At 42.0% G+C, this 20,292-nt stretch overlaps 1 protein-coding gene across 1 annotated transcript; it reads right to left on the reverse strand.

The window, feature by feature from the left end:
- Window positions 1-2,601: 2,601 nt before the first annotated feature.
- Window positions 2,602-16,800, reverse strand: ZBTB25 (zinc finger and BTB domain containing 25). Its single transcript, XM_069733981.1, has 3 exons — window positions 16,652-16,800; window positions 11,398-11,575; window positions 2,602-6,165 (listed from the first exon to the last, which is right to left on the reverse strand). Exons 2-3 carry the CDS (start codon window positions 11,568-11,570, stop codon window positions 5,040-5,042), a joined length of 1,299 nt encoding a protein of 432 aa, XP_069590082.1. The 5' UTR covers window positions 11,571-11,575; window positions 16,652-16,800; the 3' UTR covers window positions 2,602-5,039.
- Between the last annotated feature and the right edge of the window lie 3,492 nt (window positions 16,801-20,292).

The raw sequence follows: 20,292 nt of genomic DNA on the forward strand, positions 1-20,292 counted from the left end.
ATCCACTTAGATTCAACCCTGGACATAGCTCGTAAAAAGTCCCCACCCGTAGGGTTTTGCTGGACTGTTTGAATTCCACAAAAAAAGGACTCGGCTCCTATATATAGTATATACCTGTATGTCATCTCCTGTATATAGTATATACCTGTAATGTCATCTTCCCTGTATATAGTATATACCAGTGTGTCATCTGCTCCTGTATATAGTATATACCTGTGTCATCTCCCCTGTATATACCTGTATGTCATCTCCTCCTATATATAGTATATACCTGTATGTCATCTCCTCCTGTATATAATATATAACTGTAAGTCATCTCCTCCTGTATATAGTATATACCTGTGTGTCATCTGCTCCTGTATATAGTATATACCTGTGTGTCATCTCCCCTGTATAGAGTATGTACCTGTATGTCATCTCCTCCTGTATTAAACCTCGTTCACACATTATTTGGTGAGTATTTTTACCTCAGTATTTGTAAGCTAAATTGGCAGCCTGATAAATCCCCAGCCAACAGGAAGCCCTCCCCCCTGGCAGTATATATTAGCTCACACATACACATAATAGACAGGTCATGTGACTGACAGCTGCCGTGTTTCCTAGATGGTACATTTGTTGCTCTTGTAGTTTGTCTGCTTATTAATCAGATTTTAATTATTGAAGGATAATACCAGACTTGTGTGTTTTAGGGCGAGTTTCATGTGTCAAGTTGTGTGTGTTGAGTTGCGTGTGGCGACATGCATGTATCGACTTTTGTGAGAGGAGTTTTGTGTGGCGACATGCGTGTAGCAACTTTTTGTGTGTCAAGTTGCATGTGACAGGTTAGTGTGGCAAGTTGTGTGCAGCAAGTTTTGCGCATGGCGAGTTTTATGTGTGGTGCGTTTTGAGTATGTGCAAGTTTTGTGTGAGGCAACTTTTGCATGTGTTGCAACTTTTGTGCATTTGGCAATTTTTCCGCGTATGCAAGTTTTGCGTGTGTCGAGTTTTCCATGAGGTGAGTTTTGCACGTGTGGCGAGTTTTGCGTGAGCCGCGTTTTGCATGTGGCGAGTTTTGCATGTGGCAAATTTTGCGCGTGGCGAGTTTTGAGCGGTTACTTTTCTGTTTCGACTTTTATGTGGTGAGGTTGGTGTATGTGTGGTGAAATGTGTGCTGAGGGTGGTATATGTGTTCAAGCACGTGGTAGTGTGTGGCGCATTTTGTGTGTGTGTTCATATCCCCGTGTGTGGTGAGTATCCCATGTCAGGGCCCCACCTTAGCAACTGTATGGTATATACTCTTTGGCCCCATCGCTCTCATTCTTTAAGTCCCCCTTGTTCACATCTGGCAGCTGTCAATTTGCCTCCAACACTTTTCCTTTCACTTTTTCACCATTATGTAGATAGGGGCAAAATTGTTTGGTGAATTGGAATGGACAGGGTTAAAATTTCGCCTCACAACATAGCCTATGACTCTCTCGTGGTCCAGACGTCTGACTGTGCAAAATTTTGTGGCTGTAGCTGCGACGATGCAGATGCCAATCCCGGACATACACACATACATACACACACACTCAGCTTTATATACGTATTAGATTTTGAATAGGGTGAAAGGGGGGTGATTTGAACTTTTATATTTTGAAATTTTATTTTTTTACTTTTGGCATGCTTCAATAGTCTCCATAGGAGACTAGAAGCTGCCACAAGCCGATTGGCTCTGCTACTTAGAGGCGTTGTTCAGATCACCTCTATATAGTAGATTTACTGACCTGCTATGAGCGGGGACCACTAGGTGGCGCTCACAGCAAGCCGGCACTGAGAACCATAGAGGCCTCCAGGAAACCTCAGGTTGTCATGCCAACACACCAGTGACCCGCGATCACGTGACGGGGGTCACCGGTGTGCGTATTTCCAGCCTGATGGCCGGAAGTGCGATTTAAATGCCGCTGTCAGAGTTTGACAGCGGCATTTAACTAGTTAATAGCCGCGGGTGGATCGTGATTCCACCCGTGGCTATTGTGAGCACATGTCAGCTGACATGTGCTCGGAAAGATGTGGGCTCACAGCCAGAGCCCACATCAAAGGGAGTCCGACATTGGCGTACTATTGTGCCCGATGTCGGTAAGGAGTTAATCATGTTTTTCATTTCAGAATTTTTTTAATTTTATTTACTGGAAGTTTATGCAGAGCTTCATCCTCCCCTCCTGTTCTACATTGTCGCAATCACTGGATGGACTAGCACCTTCTAGGAATATATCAAACCAGGACTTCACATTGCACTGTGTGGAAAGATGTTTTTTCCATCTATATTACTGGGTTACTGATTAGTAAACCCTCTACAGAGGCGATAGATGAACAAAATAGGTTTTAGGGAGGGTGAAGGAAGAAAAGACTACTCTCATTATTGCAAGGCATATTGGGAAATGTAATTTAAGGTTTACAATGCAACCAATGAGCTTGGCGAGGAGAGGCAGACTTTTTTTGGGGGGGAATTGAAAAACTCTTTTAAAGTGGTCATACACATTATATACCTGTCAGCCAAAAGATTATCTGCCTTTATCGTTGTTCACCAACAAGTCAGAAATCTTGCTGCACTCTCTATATTTAGGGGGTCAAAGAATATAGCTCGATAATCAATACACAACACTTATTTCAGGTGCCCATCACAGTATATTTGAGATTTTCACAAGACTTCAAATCATTGTAACAAACATATTACTAGTTTAACAGGAAATATTTGTAGAAACATATATTGGTAACTAGAAACAAGGAATACATGTTGTTATGATCATACATATAGTTTCAGCAATAACTCAGGAATACAGATATACTATATTACATACAGGAAATGCCATATTTATCAAAGTACACCCAGGCTACATGGCAGGACGAATCCCTTGTCCCATTACCTTGTATATACCAGGTTAGGTTCATTTCTATTCTGGAATGCCTTGTCCAAGGAGGTACTTCTTATACTCACACAGCAGTCACACACATAGGGCGCTAACCATATTAATAACCTAAAATAATAGACCATAGATGTCTAAGGATAGACAACGACTACAGCAGCTTATCCCAAAGTACTAAATCCATCAAGCCATCCAGAGACAATAGTAACTAAAGTGCTGAAGATCACCAGCCATATAGATAATGCCTCTGGATTCAATGTCCAGATGAGGTGGTTGTATGCAGATCTAGAGAGGGGACAAAGCCCATACGGTCTCAGGGAGAGCAAAGAACACAGGCTATAGATAAGGAGTACCATAAATGAGGAGGAAATGAGTGCAGGATAGAAGCTGTGCTGATATCTGTACTAATAAAAACAGGATACACACAGACTTCACATCCAGCCTATATTCCTGGAAGAGACACTCCCATAAAAGAAAAATCTGAAACTTTGATCTGGCTTTAAACTGCATATCAGGGGGTTTGAAAATGAACAAAGGAGTTTAGATTGCAAACTGAAACTTAGTTCAAGGTGACCACTAACAAATGAAAATATTATTTACTTCCCATCTCAAAGTTGTCCATAGCCTTTAATGGGCACTAGAGGGATTTCTGTATGTTTGACATCAAGAATGGCTCTGCAGACAGTGCAGCTTGTATAATAAAAATTACTGTCAAGCTTGATGGAAATTTTGATTGATATCCATTGTGCAAACGGGGACAGAGCCTACCGTACTGCTTAAGTAGGAAACACTGTTTGTAAGGAAATAGGATATTTATAAAAAATAAAAAAATCTAAACTAAAATAAAACAGTACTGCTTCACACAGTGACAAATCTGACTATGTTGGTCCATCTGGAAAATGTCTATGGGTGAATTAACACACTATTGAATTACTACAGATTTTCAGAGATTTTGTACTAAAAATCTGCAGCAAATAACTGTACAAGATGTTTGGATGGGGTTTTTAAAAAAATGAATAACATATAGAAGAAACTTTCTAAAGAATTAATAGCATGCAAGAATAATAGGCAATGCAAGAGTAAAATTGACAAAATGTTGTCATGAACTCATCTCATATTAGCTGTAAAATCCAGAGCAGAAAATGCCTGCAATATATAAACTTACGTAAAAGGGAAACAAAGTGATAAATAGTCACAGTGCTTCTTGCGATTTGTTCAAGAACAGAAAGGAGTCCCAACTCGAGTCGTTTTATCTGTGATGTCTTGAAGTGACAACCTTTCTACAGAAGCAACCCTATGTCTCTAGTTTTGCTTCCTACCATAAACAAGCATAGTGTCAAAAACATATTTAAGGGATTCCCCAACAATTAAATATTAATGTATTTTGCTAAGTCAGAAGAAACATCATTTTTTTTACATGAAATCAAATTTTGAAGCTTCTTCTGGATTCCCTCTTACTAAGTCCACATAACATCCAAGTGGCTTCCATAAAGAATATCTCTGGATTCTGTTAACAGTGCCTCCATAGTGACGATTAAAAAAAAATCTCTACTAAAAGGGTTATTCCCAAAAAATAAAGGATGCGGGATAACCTATTGATCAGTGTGATCTCGACATCAGGGCTCTGGAGTCCTGAGAAAGGGATTGGTGGAGGTGCGCACGGTCATCCTCCGCTCCATTGTCTATGGAACTGCTCTTTACGGTAGTCCTATAAATGTCTGGCTCAAAAAAACAGTCTACAATGCCCCGTCTTGGTATGGCCAGACCCCCAGAGATCAGAAAGTTATCCCCTAGGTAACTTGATTTTTGGCGGGCAAAAACACTTTAAGAAAATTTAAAAAAAAACTGTTTGGAAAATTGTTATGTATTAGTATCTGAATTAGTAAAAACAAACATACCGTAGGTGATTTACTCTCTTTAAGTGATTCCAATGAAAACAAAATGCTAAGTTTTGCGCAATCTAACAGAGAAAAGTAAAATCTAATTGTGGAACAAGTAATCTAAACCAATTTCTATTTTGTGTATATATATATATATATATATATATATATATATATTTAGACCATATAGGAAAAATGGTTCTCTCTTTCAAGTAAAATCATTTTGTCCTGGAAATATTGATAGATTTCTTCAAGGAAAACACGCACATATATCTTATTCTACAAGGACAGATTCCACATTTTCCTGTGAATCTGTGGGCTCTTCCTCTTCGAAGAACTCAGGAGGGTCTAGCAGCGGATCCGAATCTTTCTGGCTGATATCAGAAATGTTACTACAGTAGCTGTGCAAGTTCTGCTCGATCTGATTCCCGATTCTCTGGTGCTTGTGTGACGACTTTGTTTTATGCGTGTATACGTGCTCCGCCAATTGGCTCCGTCTGGAAAATCTATGTCCGCACACCTTACAACTGTACTTTCTTTTATGTAAAAATGAGAAGTTTAGTTCTATAGGATCTGTGTCTTTCGTGAGAAAAGATAATTGATTGAGTTGGAGCTGTTCTGTGTGGCCTGTGTTTAGAAGTGGCTCCTCACTTTTATTTAGAAGATAGGCACCAAGTCGGCAACTATCAGTATTGTCAATGTTTTCCAGTATGGGACGGACCTCTCCTAAATCATCGCTCTCTAGGATTGATGTTGGAACCCCAAATGGGAGTGACTGAGATACGTGAATATGTAAGTGATCTCTCAAAATCAGACGGGACTCAAAGTGCTCACCACAATAATGGCAGGAGTATACTCTGTTGCTGGATGTAATGAGATTTGGTTCAACCTCTTCTGGGGAAGGAAGTGATTGGTGTGGAGACCCTATATCTTCAAGGTCGCCAGTCTCCTGTTTTATCGATCTCACACTTTTTTGGATGTCTTCTATCGATTGTACCGTGGCACCGATCTGGCCCGCAAAATGTGAACTTTGTTTTTCAGAACCTACGCCTTCTAGTCCGATGGCAAGCGACAACTGTAACTGTGGATGGTCTCCTGGTGGGACCGGTCTTGTTGCACTTGGTTGGTTCTTCCTCAGATGAGCACTTTCTTTTGGTGCTTTTTGGGTCGTTGATATCTGAATTCCATATAAGTTAGATGTCTGTATGGCGTCTGATGGTAGCACTTTTGTTGGCTCGCTGGTTGGTGCTGTGAAGAGATTAGCGTGGAGAAATTTTACTCCTTCCTCCAATCGGTACTGGTCCACACTTTGTTTGGGGCTCTTCCCTGTGTACATGACATGTAAAAGGTAGCTGAATATGTCTGGTTGGATGTCAGTTGGCTGAATCTTAATGCATTCACTGTAAAAGGGAAAAAACACATTGGAAAAAGGTGAATGGTAATAAAATAATAAACTCACATTAACAAATCCTTAGAACCAAAAGGCGACTAGAATGGTGATATTTCTGTCCAGCCGCTTCACTGATGCCTCCATCTTGTGCCAGTCATTACACTGGCTACCCATTCGCTACAGGGTCCAGTATAAACTCATCTCTCTCACCCACAAAGCTCTCCACAGTTCTGCACCGCCTTATATCTCCTCTCTCATCTCCGTCTATCGCCCTACATGTGCCCTCCGTTCTACAAATTACCTAAGACTAACTTCCCCCGTAATCCGAACCTCGCACCTCCGTCTCCAAGACTTCTCTCGTGCTGCGCCAGCTCTCTGGAATGCACTTCCCCAGACGATCAGACTGATACCTAGCCCCGACCTATTCAAGCGCGCTTTAAAAACCCATCTCTTCAAACAAGCCTACCAAATCAACTACTCAGTAAACTAACTTTGTCCTGTTCCCTCCTTCCAAATATTCTCTGCATGTGAATCTGCACCCTACTATTCTTCTGTCTCCACACCCTCCATGCACACGATAACTGCACTTGGTACTTGACTATTGCACTTAAACACACGGGCTGATGACCGGATCATGCAGCTTTATATGAAAATCCCTATTTATTATAATTGCCAGACCTGAAATAACAAGCACTTTTCACCTATTGTGTCCCCCCATTTCCCTGTAGATTGTAAGCTTGCAAGCAGGGACCTCACCCCTAATGTCACTGTTTAAATTGTCTTAACTTGTACTGAATTTATTGTCTGTACATGTCCCCGCTTATTGTAAAGTGCTGCGGAATTCGTTGGCGCTATATAAATAAAAATTATTATTATTATTATTATTATTATTAATGGTGACTTGAAACTGGGGTTTCTAGTCTAGAAAAGCATTGTCCATCAAAAAATATGTATCTATAAGGGCTCAGACTGCTGTATAATGATAAATGATGTAATACTCACCCTCACCGATCCTCTGCACCCACTATTCCATTTCTTACCCTATCGCTCGTAGTCTTTACTTCCGAGTCCTGTCTTGACAAAATTAAACTGGCAGAGATGCCAATCAATGGCTGAGGCAGGTCAGCACTACGGACAGTAAGTGGCTGAGCCGGCATTAATATTCACTTCCAACGTGTTGCAACAGGACCAAACAGTAAGTACAGGACAGCAGAAATCAGGAACAATGCTTGAACAAGAGCGGCGAGGTATCGGTGATGGCAAGTATTGCTTTATTTATTATTTTATACAAGTCTGTGCTCCTTTAAAAATATTGAAAACTCCTTTAAGTCATCGTTAATTCCATCTTATATTATGGAATTTAAAGTATCAAAAAATTTGATAGTAGTGAAATATGTGTTATATTTCTTAATCCCTTTACTACCATCAATATGTATTTTTATGGCAACTAATATACGGCTGTAGCATCAGGGTGCCATGTCTTGTATGGATGTCTTGTGTCGCCCTGGACTGGGTGGTGGCCTATCTAATGGCAGCTGAAGTGCTGCTTTAACAGCCAGGATTGGAGGAATGCCAGATTTTGGTCATTTAATCCTTTTGGAATGATGACAGCTAAACATGTAACTCCCACCTCTGACTGGTTCACCGGTGTTTCCTTATGAAGGGAACTCCAGTGCAATTAGCCCTGAAAACCTAGAAAAGACCCTTCGACCGTCTGCTTAATAAGCCTGGTGGTAGGTGATACTAACCCCTCGTACAGATTAAACTAAATACGGATGATATTGACTGACAAACTAATGTGTATGAGGACCTCCCAACTCTCCCCTAACAGATGATGTGGCAGGACGAAGGATCCGGCCTGATGAATTTCTACGGCCGATCCCTTTCTGCTCTATGGAGATAATTCGCCAGAGGAGTCTTGCAGCGGCTCTCTTTGTGAACAGAGGTGAATTTCTGTGTATGGGGGAGTCGGGAGAGTTGGCTATCTAATGTGTTTCGATGCCTTAACCTCTTTCTGACCTCGGACGGGATAGTACATCCGAGGTCAGATACCGCGCTTTGATGCAGGGCTCCAGCGGTGAGCCCGCATCAAAACCGGGACATGTCAGGGGGTCAGCGATGCTTCTGCATTGTAACCATAGAGGTCCTTGAGACCTCTATAGTTACTGTTGCCGGCCTGCTGTGAGCGCCCCCCTGTGGTCAGCGCTCATAGCACACCTGCATTTCTGCTGCATAGCAGCGATCTGATGATCGCTGCTATGTAGCAGAGCCGATCGAGTGGTGCCAGCTTCTAGACTCCCATGGAGGCTATTGAAGCATGGCAAAAGTTTAAAAAAAAAGTAAAAAAAAAATGTGAAAAAAATAAAAAATATATAAAAGTTTAAATCACCCCCCTTTTGCCCCATTCAAAATAAATCAATAAAAAAAAAATCAAACCTACACATATTTAATATCGCCGCGTTCAGAATCGCCCAATCTATCAATAAAAAAAAGGATTAACCTGATCGCTAAACGGCGTAGTGAGAAAAAAAATTTGAAACACCAGAATTACGCTTTTTTTGGTCGCCGCGACACTGCATTAAAATGCAATAACGGGCGATCAAAAAAACGTATCTGCACCAAAATGCTATCATTAAAAACACCAGCTCAGCACGCAAAAAATAAGCCCTCACCCGACCCCAGATCGTAAAAAATGGAGGCGCTACGGGTATCGGAAAATGGCGCAATTTTTTTTTAAGCAAAGTTTGGAATTTTTTTTTCACCACTTAGATAAAAGAGAACCTAGACATGTTTGGTGTCTATGAACTCGTACTGACCTGGAGAAGCATAATGTCCAGTCAGTTTTAGTATTTAGTGAACTTAGTAAAAAAGCCAAGTAAAAAACAAGTGTGGGATTGCACTTTTTTTGCAATTTCACCGCACTTGGAATTTTTTTCCTGTTTTCTGGTACACGACATGCTAAAACCAATGATGTCGTTCAAAAATACCACTTGTTTCGCAAAAAATAAGCCCTCACATGGCCATATTGACGGAAAAATAAAAAAGTTATGGCTCTGGGAAGAAGGGGAGCAAAAAACGAACACGGAAAAACCCAAGGTCATGAAGGGGTTAAAGGGGCTATCCTGGCTTGGGGCTCAATTCTGCATCACTCTATATGACTGCAAACTAGTGATTTCTCATGGTGCTCAGTGCAATGCTGTCACAATTCTCTGGTGTCGGGAGCAGGCAGGTGCATAATTGCAACTACACTCCCTGACAGAAGTTATGTCGCTTATACATGTTATGTAAATAAAAGCTTATAACCTGACGTTAAATTCATCCATTGGTTGTATAAATTATTCTTTTGAAAGCTGAAACCTTGCGAAATGTGGTTTAGGTTAAGAAAATAAATTGGCATCAATGCACAAATATTGATCGGTTAATGGACACAGAATGGTCAGATTTTGGTAAGACAAAAGTTTTGTTGCCCACAGAAAGTAATGTGATATTCAAACAAATAATTAACTTAAAATAGAAATATATGTTGCATAACATTGGTGAATGAAGTAGTGGTGCTATTAGAGTCATATTTAATATTTTGCGTGGCTTCCATGAGCTTGAAGGACTGCATCCATGAGGTTCAACAATGAGTCATACAATTTATTAATGATGTCATCAGGAATAGCAAAGAATGCAGACTTACATGCCTCCCAGAGTTCATCTAGATTCTTTGGTTTTGTCTTCCAAGCTTCCTCTTTCATCCTACCCCAAACATGCTCAATGATGTTCATGTCTGGTGACTGGGCTGGCCAGTCCTTGAGCACCTTGATCTTTTTTGCCTGGAGCAACTTTGTTGTAGAGATGGATTTATAAGATGGAGTACCATCCTGCTGCAGAATTTGACCCCTTTTATGATTTGGAATATAAGAGGTAGCTAATACTTCTTAATATTTTAGGCTATTGATATTGCCTTCCACCTTGCAAATGTTTCGCACACCCCCATACTGAATGATCTTTCCACCAACAAATTTCACTGTTTTCTGGTTGTATTTTGAATCCATATGGGCTCCAGTAGGTCTCCTACTATTTGTGGCAGCTGTGGTGTAATTCTACTGAAGATTCATCAGAGAAATCCACCTTCTGCCACTTTTCCAGCATCCATCTGTTTAGCAGGCTGTCGGACTTTGGAAATGCCACACGTTTTTTTATTTGCCTTTTGTTTAGCACTGGCTTCTGGGCACTGATTCAACCATGGAGGCCATTTCGAGACAGAATCCTACAAACTGTTCTAGTTGACACATGGACTTGAGGTGACCAGGCCTGTTGGAGCTCTGCTGCAGTGGAAGAGGGACTTGCTTTGGATTTTCTAACCAACAAACGTTCCTCCTTAGCAGTTGTCTGGTGGGGTCTGCCGGATCTGGGCTTGTCAAACACATCTCCAGTCTCTTCAAATATTTTTTTAAATCTTTGTACTTGACGCTGAGACACATTAAAGGTGCCAGCCACCTCTGTAGTGGATCTAGTCTTCAGCCTCTTGATAATCCAGACTTTGGTGGCAGAGTGGATTTTTGGCATGTTGTCAGAGCTCAAGTTGCAGTTGAAGTGAAGGTCTGGGGTGCTGGGTTTCTTTTTATACACACACTAATTAACCGATCATTTACTGAGCACAGGTGAGGATGTAAACTAGGATTGGGTGCATTATATACCAAGGCGACCAAACTTTTGTCTTGCCAAAATCTGACCATTCTGTATCCATTAACTGATCAATATTTCTGCATTGATACCAATTTATTTTCTTAACCTAAACCACATTTCCGAGGGTTTCAGCTGTCAAAAGAATAATTTATACAACCAATGGATGAATTTAACATCAGGTTATAAGCTTTTATTTACATAACATGGATAAGCAACATAACTTCTAACTTCTGTCAGGGAGTGTATGTGATTTGCTTACTCACGGTCAGTGCCAAGTAGGCATGCGCACCCTGACATGTCTAGTCTGAATGTGGCTGGAAATATGCAAATCGCATAATTATGGTCACATGACCTACCGCTGCCAACACTGGAGAATCCTGACAGTGTGCACTGTGAGAATTAACAAGTCTGCAGTCCCATAGAGTCACTCCAGACTTGAACCCAAAGCCTGGACAACCTCTTAAGTTTTGCACCGCTTTTAAACCTCTTTATGTAATGACTTAAAGAAATGTAGAAGAAAACAAAAACAAAATAAGATCAAACTTGGAACATAAATAAACCTCAGCACCTGCTCTGATGGATAAAGATCATCTTGAAATAGTTGGAAAAGGCAGCAAGAACAGCCCTGTGTGCTTTAAAATACACGTCCCCGATGGCTACTGTGCAGTCACAGAGGAATCCAAACTCTCGCTGCATGTTCAGTTGCTGGAGAAGAACCAGACTGTGGCTAGACTGATCCATCCTTCCTGCAAATAAAAGATATATATTGAGAAAAGTTTATAGGAATGCAAGAAATGATCCAGAGTGACATTTACTTTAGAGGGGTATTTCCATCTTGTGAAAACAAAGACATGTGAACAACCTCACAGAATATATGTACATGTTCTGTCCGTGAAAAAAAACCTGACAGGAATCGAATGAGTAAGGGCATATTCACGCTGTGTCAAAAAATGCTCAGAAGATTCTCGGGTGTCTTTTGAGTGTTTTGTAAGTATTTTCTGATAAAAAAACATGCAAATTTTATCTATTGCTTAATGAATTTTTTAAAAAAAGTCAGAAAAATGCTAATAAAGGGAAGAAACATCGAAAAAGAGCTTTAGGAAACAATAATTTAAAAAAAATGCTAACAAAAAACACTCTGAATTATAAAATGCCAGAAAAAGGAGTGATTCCTGAACAGACTACAGCCTGAAAAATGGTCATTTTGAAAGCCTGAAAAAGATGTAGCGTGAACATACCTAAAATGATATGTGCACATGAAATTTTTTGAGGAGTCTATAGGAGCAGGTTTGCTAGAAAAGACGCCTGACAAAACACTCAAAAAGCTTGAAATTATTAATATATTGTAAAACCACTTATGTTCAGTCTTTTGAGCTTTTTTTCCAGTTTCAGGATCTAAAAAACGCCTGGTTTGGAAAAAGTGAGAACATGTCACCTCTATGAAGCAGCTCCTGATGGAAAACGCTCCAAGCCAGGCTGCAAAAATGCATCATAGAGAAAACACAAAACCTCTTCAGGAATCTGAAAAATTCCTCCAAACACTCCGTAAGGCTAGGTTCACATTGCGTTAGGGCAATCCGTTTAGCGCATATGCTAGCGGATTGCGCTAAAGCAATGTCCCAAAAGGGATCGCGTTTGGCGATCCCGCTAGCACAGATACCCGATCTGCGCTAGCGAGGAACGGACCTCGAGCGCTGCAAGCAGCGTCCGCGATCTGTCCGAAACTAACGGGACATCGCTAGCGCGTGCCGAAAATGGCATGCGCTAGCGATGCGCTAGAGATCCGTTAGCACATTGCTGTCAATGGGTGCGCTAACGGATCCGTTGCATGGCGTTAATTGCGACAATTTCGCCATGTAACGGAGTCCGCTAGCGTTAACCCATTAACGCAATGTGAACCTAGCCTTAAGAAGGAGCAGTTCCTGAAGCGGTGTCCATTAGAAAAACCCATAGTTTTTTACTAAACTCTGTTCACATATAACGATGTGTTAATAAGACCAGGGTCACACTTACCACATGGAAAATTGGTCCGAGTCTCCCTGCTTAGAGTCACACAAGTGTTCTCCGTATAGTCATCCGTGTGTAATACGTTTGCAATGCGATTTTCTCGCACCTATGTATCCATATGACATGCGTATGGCTTTATATTTCTCACTGCTTTTCCCCATTGAATTTTATGGCTCAATGGGCTGAAATTAGAAAAATGATAGTGTATTTCTCGCAAGCTACACTGATGGTCAGTGTGGTGTCCGATTTTTTTCTTGCACCCATAGGCTTGCATTGGCAAGACTCGGCGATATACGCCTACAATCGCAGCATGCTGCAATTTCACTTGCACGCTAAATATGCACGAGAAAAAAAAAACGCTGATGGGAGTTGCCCCATAGATTAACAGTAGTCAAATGCTATGCGATGTTTTCTCGCATAGCACTCGTTCGTATTCTACGCTAGTGTGACCCCGTCCTTGGATCACGATCAGATGCTTCTCACACAGCCAAACCAGATCTTACACTTTGCACTGACGAGGGGCAAGTACACCGAAACACAGTTCTGCAAATTGAGATTTTGGTTTGGCTTTTATCCTAAGTCATGTGAAAAGGCTCGTTAAAGGGTTGACATTTAGGATTGCTATTTCCAATAGGTGGCACTAGAATTCTGGTCCTCTTCCTCTCTGAAGAGACTATTTGCATATTTCCCAGGGAAGCACTGCAGCTTTAAAGGGAACCTGTCACCCCCAAAATCGAAGGTGAGCTAAGCCCACCGGCATCAGGGACTTATCTACAGCATTCTGTAATGCTGTAGATAAGTCCCCGATATATCATGAAAGATGAGAAAAAGAGGTTAGATTATACTCACCCAGGGGCGGTCCCGGTTCTGTTCTGGTCCGATAGGTGTCGCGGTCCGGGGCCTCCCATCTTCTTACGATGACGTCCTGCAGTACTGAAGTGCGCAGGCGCCGGGCCTCTCTGACCTTTTCCTGCGCACTGCAGTACTTTGCTCTGCCCTCAACAGGGCAGACAAAGTACGCCTGCGCCAGAGCTGCAGCGTGAAGAGAAGAAGAGGACTTCATCGTAAGAAGACGGGAGGCCCCGAACTGGACAGCGAAGCCCATCGGACCATAACAGAACCGGGACCACCCCTGGGTGAGTATAATCTAACATCTTTTTCTTATCTTTCAAGTTACATCGGGGGCTTATCTACAGCATTACAGAATGCTGTAGATAAGCCCCTGATGCCTGTGGGCATAGCTCACCTTCGATTTTGGGGGTGACAGGTTCCCTTTAAGTTTCCTCATCTCAGCATGCTAAACATGTCACTCTCCGCAAGGAGAAATGTTGCTACTCAGCAAGAGGTATGGGACTCTTGAGGAAAAGAAATCTGGTGCTCAAGAAGGGTTCCACCCTATGCATATGAAGAAGACGTGAGATACTTGGCACTCCAAATCTGTATTCAGGCAATCCAAAAGGTGAGTCATGTTTCAGCCTTATAATATGGGCTTTCAGCAGACAGGATGTGCTGAGATGAAAGGCCACCACCACGTTTTAACGACTCTCTTCATGTGCCAAGCCAGATTCTTTCTGAATGGGGAGATGACATGCGGCTTGGCACATGGAGAGAATTGTTAAAACCCCGTGTTTGATGAAGGCCCATGTTGAAGAGCCGAAATGTCACTGTCTCACTTTTTAGATTGCCTAAATAAAGATTTGGAGTGCCATGTATGTCTCATCTTCTTGCTAAAAAATGTCAGACATCACTCCCAGAAAGAACTGGAGAACATTTTCGATAAACATTTTGCAACTTGTGTGACTGATAATTCAGCAGCAAATATCTGAAAACCCCAAACCTAGCACGCCATGGCGAACATAAAGCAAAAAACCAAGGCAAACACAGAAAAAAATGACTGTAACAAAAAGGTGCAAATGAGGAATGCGATGTGGTAATAACTCTGGAATGCTACAACAAATCCCAGTGATTTTGAGATAGTTTTTTTCGTTACACATTATACTTTATGATAATGATAAATTTAGGTTGATATGTTTTGTGTTTATTTATAAAAAATATCAGAAATTTGAGAAAATTTTTTAAAAATTAGCAATTTTCAAACTTTGAATGATTATCCCTTTAATCCAGATAGTTATACCACAGCAAAACAATAACATTTCCCACATGTCGACTTTACATAAGCACCATTTGTAAAATGCTATTTTATTTTGTTAGCAGGAGGTTTAATAACGTAGCAGTAATTTTTGATTTTTTTCAAGGAAATTTACAAAATTTATTTTTTAGGGACCTATCCATGTTTGAAGTGCCTTTACGGGTCCCATATATTGGAAAACCCCAAGTAAGGGTATGTGCACACGTACAAAGCGCCTCTGCGGATTTTTCCGCAGCGGATTTGATAAATCCGCAGTGCAAAACCGCAACTGTTTTTCCTGCGGATTTATCGCGGTTTCTATTGCGGATTCCGCTGCGGTTTTACATCTGCAGTTTTCTATTGGAGCAGGTGTAAAAACGCTGCGGATTCCGCACAAAGAATTGACATGCTGCGGAAAATAAAACGCTGCGTTTCCGCGCGTTTTTTTCCGCAGCATGTGCACTGCGGATTTCGTTTCCCATAGGTTTACATTGTACTGTAGACTCATGGGAAACTGCTGCGGATCCGCAGCTGCGGAAACGCTGCGGATCCGCAGCAAAATCCACAGCTTTTGCACATACCCTTATGCCATTTTAAAAACAGCACCCTCTGATATATTGAAAACTGCTGTGAGATAGTTTATTGACCCTTCAGGTGATTTTCAGGAATTAATGCTAAGGCTAGGTTCACATTGCATTAAGGCAGTCCGTTTAGCGCACAGCGCTATGGACTGCGCTAATGCAATGTCTCAAAAGGGATCGCGTTTGCCGATCCCGCTAGCGCAGACACCCAATCTGCGCTAGCGAGGAACGGACCTCGGACGCTGCAAGCAGCGTCCACGGTCCGTCCGAAACTAACGGGACATCGCAAGCGCATGCCAAAAATGGCATGCCCTAGAGATCCGTTAGCACATTGCTGTCAATGGGTGCGCTAACGGATCCGTTGCATGGCGTTAATTGCGACAATTTCACCATGTAACGGAGTCCGCTAGCGTTAACCCATTAACGCAATGTGAACCTAGCCTAAGTGGCATGACAGGAATGAAAAAGTGTATTTTTACCACCTAAATGTCGCTGACTTCTGAACAGATTACAACAGCCGACAGATTGTAAGGCCGCTATTTACTCATATGGACAGTGCAAACACTGATCGAAGCAGATGCAGCAAGTTGTCAGCTATAGTGTCCAGCCGACAGATGCTGCAGTGTCACCTGTATGGGGAGGCTATCCTCTTAGATCTCAGGTCAGTAAAAAGAGGTATTGGCGGCCATTAAAGGGTTAAAGTAAAATATTTCAGATACCCGTATACGGTGCAACCGGTGAGGCCAAATGCTCGATTTGCTGCTCATTTTTGGTGATGGAGTGAAAAAGTCAGAAATGTGAGGTAAAATCACATGTGGAGACTAAAAAAACTGTTATGTATTTTATCACTTTTATACATAATCCCTTTAAGGTAGTGTGAAACACCTAGAAAAAATAGTACATTCTGCAGATATTACTGCTACAAAAACCACACACACAAGAAGGAAGAAGTGGTAACAACAAGCCCGTGCTGTCTGTCACTATCAAACACTCGGACGGCCATGTTGTTGTCACTGCGGCCAACAAGCCCCGCCCACTGCCCTTTCCCGCCCTTTCGAATGGAAAATTCCACAGGAAGCGAACGAGAAACGGCTCCCAGCGCTTACCCACAATGCCCCGCTCCCCGTGCTCTCCTATACGAGCTCAGTACAGGCTGCAGCTGCTGCTGGAGACACCGGCTGGGCGGGCAGCTCACGGCCTGGGCTGTGACGTTCTCACGTACGGACGACGAGGAGTGGGAGGAGGAGGAAAGGGGCAGTGTCACATGACCAGGAGCCGCCGCAGATGTGTGTCCTGTGTTTTTGTGTGAGGAGACGTGACACAATACAGTCTGCCTGACAACCGGTCCTGAGGCGCTGACAACCAGCTGTGTGAGGAAGGCGAATTTGGCTGCCATAGTAACACTTTATAAGACGGTCATTTGCCATTCCTGAGCTGGGTGACCACCCTGTGTGAGCCCCAGTGGCCACCGTTGCCATGACAACTGTTCTCCATTGGTTTCCGTGGCGAAGATTACAATTTTTCTTATTTAGTATTTCAGCATCTGTGTTAGAAATCCACTAATTCTCATCTGGATTTTTTTTCAGTTGTGGTTTTGAGAGAAAAAAAAAAGCTAAAAATACTCAACAGATTTTTTTCCAGCATGGAAAAAGATATTTTCATACATGTTTCTTGCTCCCATGTCAGTCTATGGGGTTGTTCACATGTCTGTGGTTTTAATTTATTTTTTTGTTGACATAAAGGGGAAAAAAAACAACCCATGGATTCAAATCCATTTTGTTGATCAAAATTTCCCATTTGAATCAAAGGGTACAAGAAAAAGTCCGTCCGCGTGTCAGCACGTTACTGTTTGATGGGAAGAAGATGGCGAGTTTATTTTTTTTGCCTAAGTGAAATGGCGATGCCACTTTAACTGGAAGAGGGGGGTATATGGAAAAGAGATATGATCGGCAAATATACTCAGCGTACTGATGGGAAAACAGTCGGACTGTCTCGTATGCAAAATAAATGAGGTCTTGCAGGAAAATTACTATTTTGGGGGGAGGGGAGTGTTGCGGTTTTATTTCCAGGTTAAACACATTTTCATTGTTTTACCTGTACAAATCACCTGTCCATAAACTGCAGCAATTTGCATAAAAATAATGCGCTTTTAAATGGTAGGTGTCTTTAGATTTGCCAGTCTCTATCTAACTGGGATAACATCTGCCTTTTTCAGTTTTCTGCTATGGAAATATTAGTCATCACAACGTTCGATAATGATTAACCCCGGAGCTTTTTTCGTTTTTCGCTCTCCTCCTTCCCAGAACTTTTTTTTCATTTTTCCATCAATATGATCATGTAGGGCTTATTTTTTGCGGGCCGAGTTGTACTTTTCAACGACACCAATGGTTTTACCATGTCGTGTACTAGAAAATGGGAAAAAAAATCCAAGTGCGGTGAAATTGCAAAAAAGTGCAATCCCACACTTGTTTTTTGTTTGGCATTTTTGCTAGGTTCACTAAATGCTAAAACTGACCTGCCATTATGATTCTCCAGGTCATTACAAGTTCATAGACACCAAACATGTCTAGGTTCTTTTTTATCTAAGTGGTGAAAAAAATTTCCAAACTTAGCTTAAAAAGAAAAATTGCGCCATTTTCCAATACCTGTAGCGTCTCCATTTTTCGTGATCTGGGGTTGGGTGAAAGCTTATTTTTTGCGTGCTGAGCTGATGTTTTTTAATGATATCATTTTGGTGCAGATACGTTCTTTTGATCTTCCGTTATTGCGTTTTAATGCAATGTCGCGGCGACCTAAAAAATGTAATTCTGGCGTTTTGACTTTTATTTATCTCTATACCATTTAGCGATCAGGTTAATCTTTTTTTTATTGATAGATCGGGTGATTCTGAACGAGGCGATGCAAAATATGTGTAGGTTTTTTTTTTTTTTTTATATTTTGAATAGGGTGAAAGGGGGGTAATTTGAACTTTTATATTTTTTTCATATTTTTAAAAACATTCTTTTTAAACTTTTGCCATGATTCAATAGCCTCCATGGGAGGCGAGAAGCTGCCACAACTTGATCGGCTCTGCTACATAGGAGCGATGCTCAGATCACCTCTAAGCAGAATTACAGACTTGTTATGAGCACCGACTACAGGGTGGCTCTCGTAGCAATCCGGCATCAACAACCATAGAGCTCTCAAGGAGACCTGTGGTTGTCATGCCGACGGACCGATGACCCCCGATCATGTGACGGGGTCACCGATGTGCGCATTTCTGTCTGGAAGCGCTTGTTAAATGCTGCTGTCTGAGTTTGACAGCGGCATTTAACTAGTTAATAGGCGCAGGCGGATTACGATTCCACCTGTGCCTATTGCAGTCACATGTCAGCTGTTCAAAACAGCTGACATGTCCTGGCTTTGATGTGGTCTCAACACCGGAGCCCACATCAAAGTGGGGGATACTGCCATTGGACGTACTATCCCGTCCGATGGCAGTAAGGGGATAAAATTGTAAAATGTTTGAAGAAACATACAAACTTTGGAATTTCTTTATCTTATTAAAATATCTCCATCCTAAACAAAGGAGGTAATTTTTAATGTTATTGCCTAAGGGAAGAGTCAGATGTACGTATAAGGCCAGAGTCACATGCGAGAAACACGTCCGTGTCTCGCATGTGAACAGCAAGCTCTGGCGCCGGCACTTTGGAGCGGAGCATGCGGCCACATAGCAACACATGGATCTGCACGCTCCGTTCTGAAGTGCCGGCGCCAGAGCTTGCTGTTCACATGCGAGACACGGACGTGTTTCTCGCATGTGTGACTCCGGCCTAACTTGGATAACGATCTCATCGCAATGCTTGGACTGGCCGGCGGCTCCCCCCACCCGAGTCTGACCGTTGTATTTAGAAGCACATCCTGTCATACTTGGGCCAGGAGAGTTGCCAGGCAGTCCGAGTATTGCAATGCTATCACTGTCCATGTTACACAGCCATCTGACTATTCCCTAAGACCTGTCAAGGTTATCAACCACTGTTGCAGTTTAGCGGTGTGGCCGAGCAATTTTACCAAAAGCGGAACGGTATAAATGCCTCCCCCAAAAGAAATTCATGAATAGCTGGTTTTTGGTCATTCTGCCTCACAAAAATCGGAATATAAAGTGATAAAGTCACGTGCCTGAAAATGTTACCAATAAAAACGTCAATTCGTCCCGCAAAAAACAAGACCTCACATGACTCTGTGGACCAAAATATGGAAAAATTATAGCTCTCAAAATGTGGTAACGCAAAAAATATCTTTTGCAATAAAAAGCATCTTTCAGTGCGTGACGGCTGCCAATCATAAAAATCCGCAATAAAAGTAAATCAAACCCCTCTTCATCACCCCCTTAGTTAGGGAAAAATTAAAAAAATGTATTTATTTCCATTTTCCCATTAGGGTTAGGGTTGGGGCTAGGGTTAAGGCTACAGTTAGGGTTGGGGCTAAAGTTAGGGTTAGGGTTTGGATTACATTTACGGTCGGAAATAGGGTTGGGATTAGGGTTAGGGGTGTGTCTGGGTTAGAGGTGTGGTTAGGGTTACCGTTGGGACTAGGGTTAGGGGTGTGTTTGGATTAGGGTTTCAGTTATAATTGGGGGGTTTCCACTGTTTAGGCACATCAGGGGCTCTCCAAATGCGACATGGCATCCGATCAAAATTCCAGCCAATTCTGCGTTGAAAAAGTAAAACAGTGCTCCTTCCCTTCCGAGCTCTCCCGTGTGCCCAAA

This window comes from Ranitomeya imitator, chromosome 1, assembly GCF_032444005.1.
Source record: "Ranitomeya imitator isolate aRanImi1 chromosome 1, aRanImi1.pri, whole genome shotgun sequence".
Taxonomy (NCBI): domain Eukaryota; kingdom Metazoa; phylum Chordata; class Amphibia; order Anura; family Dendrobatidae; genus Ranitomeya; species Ranitomeya imitator.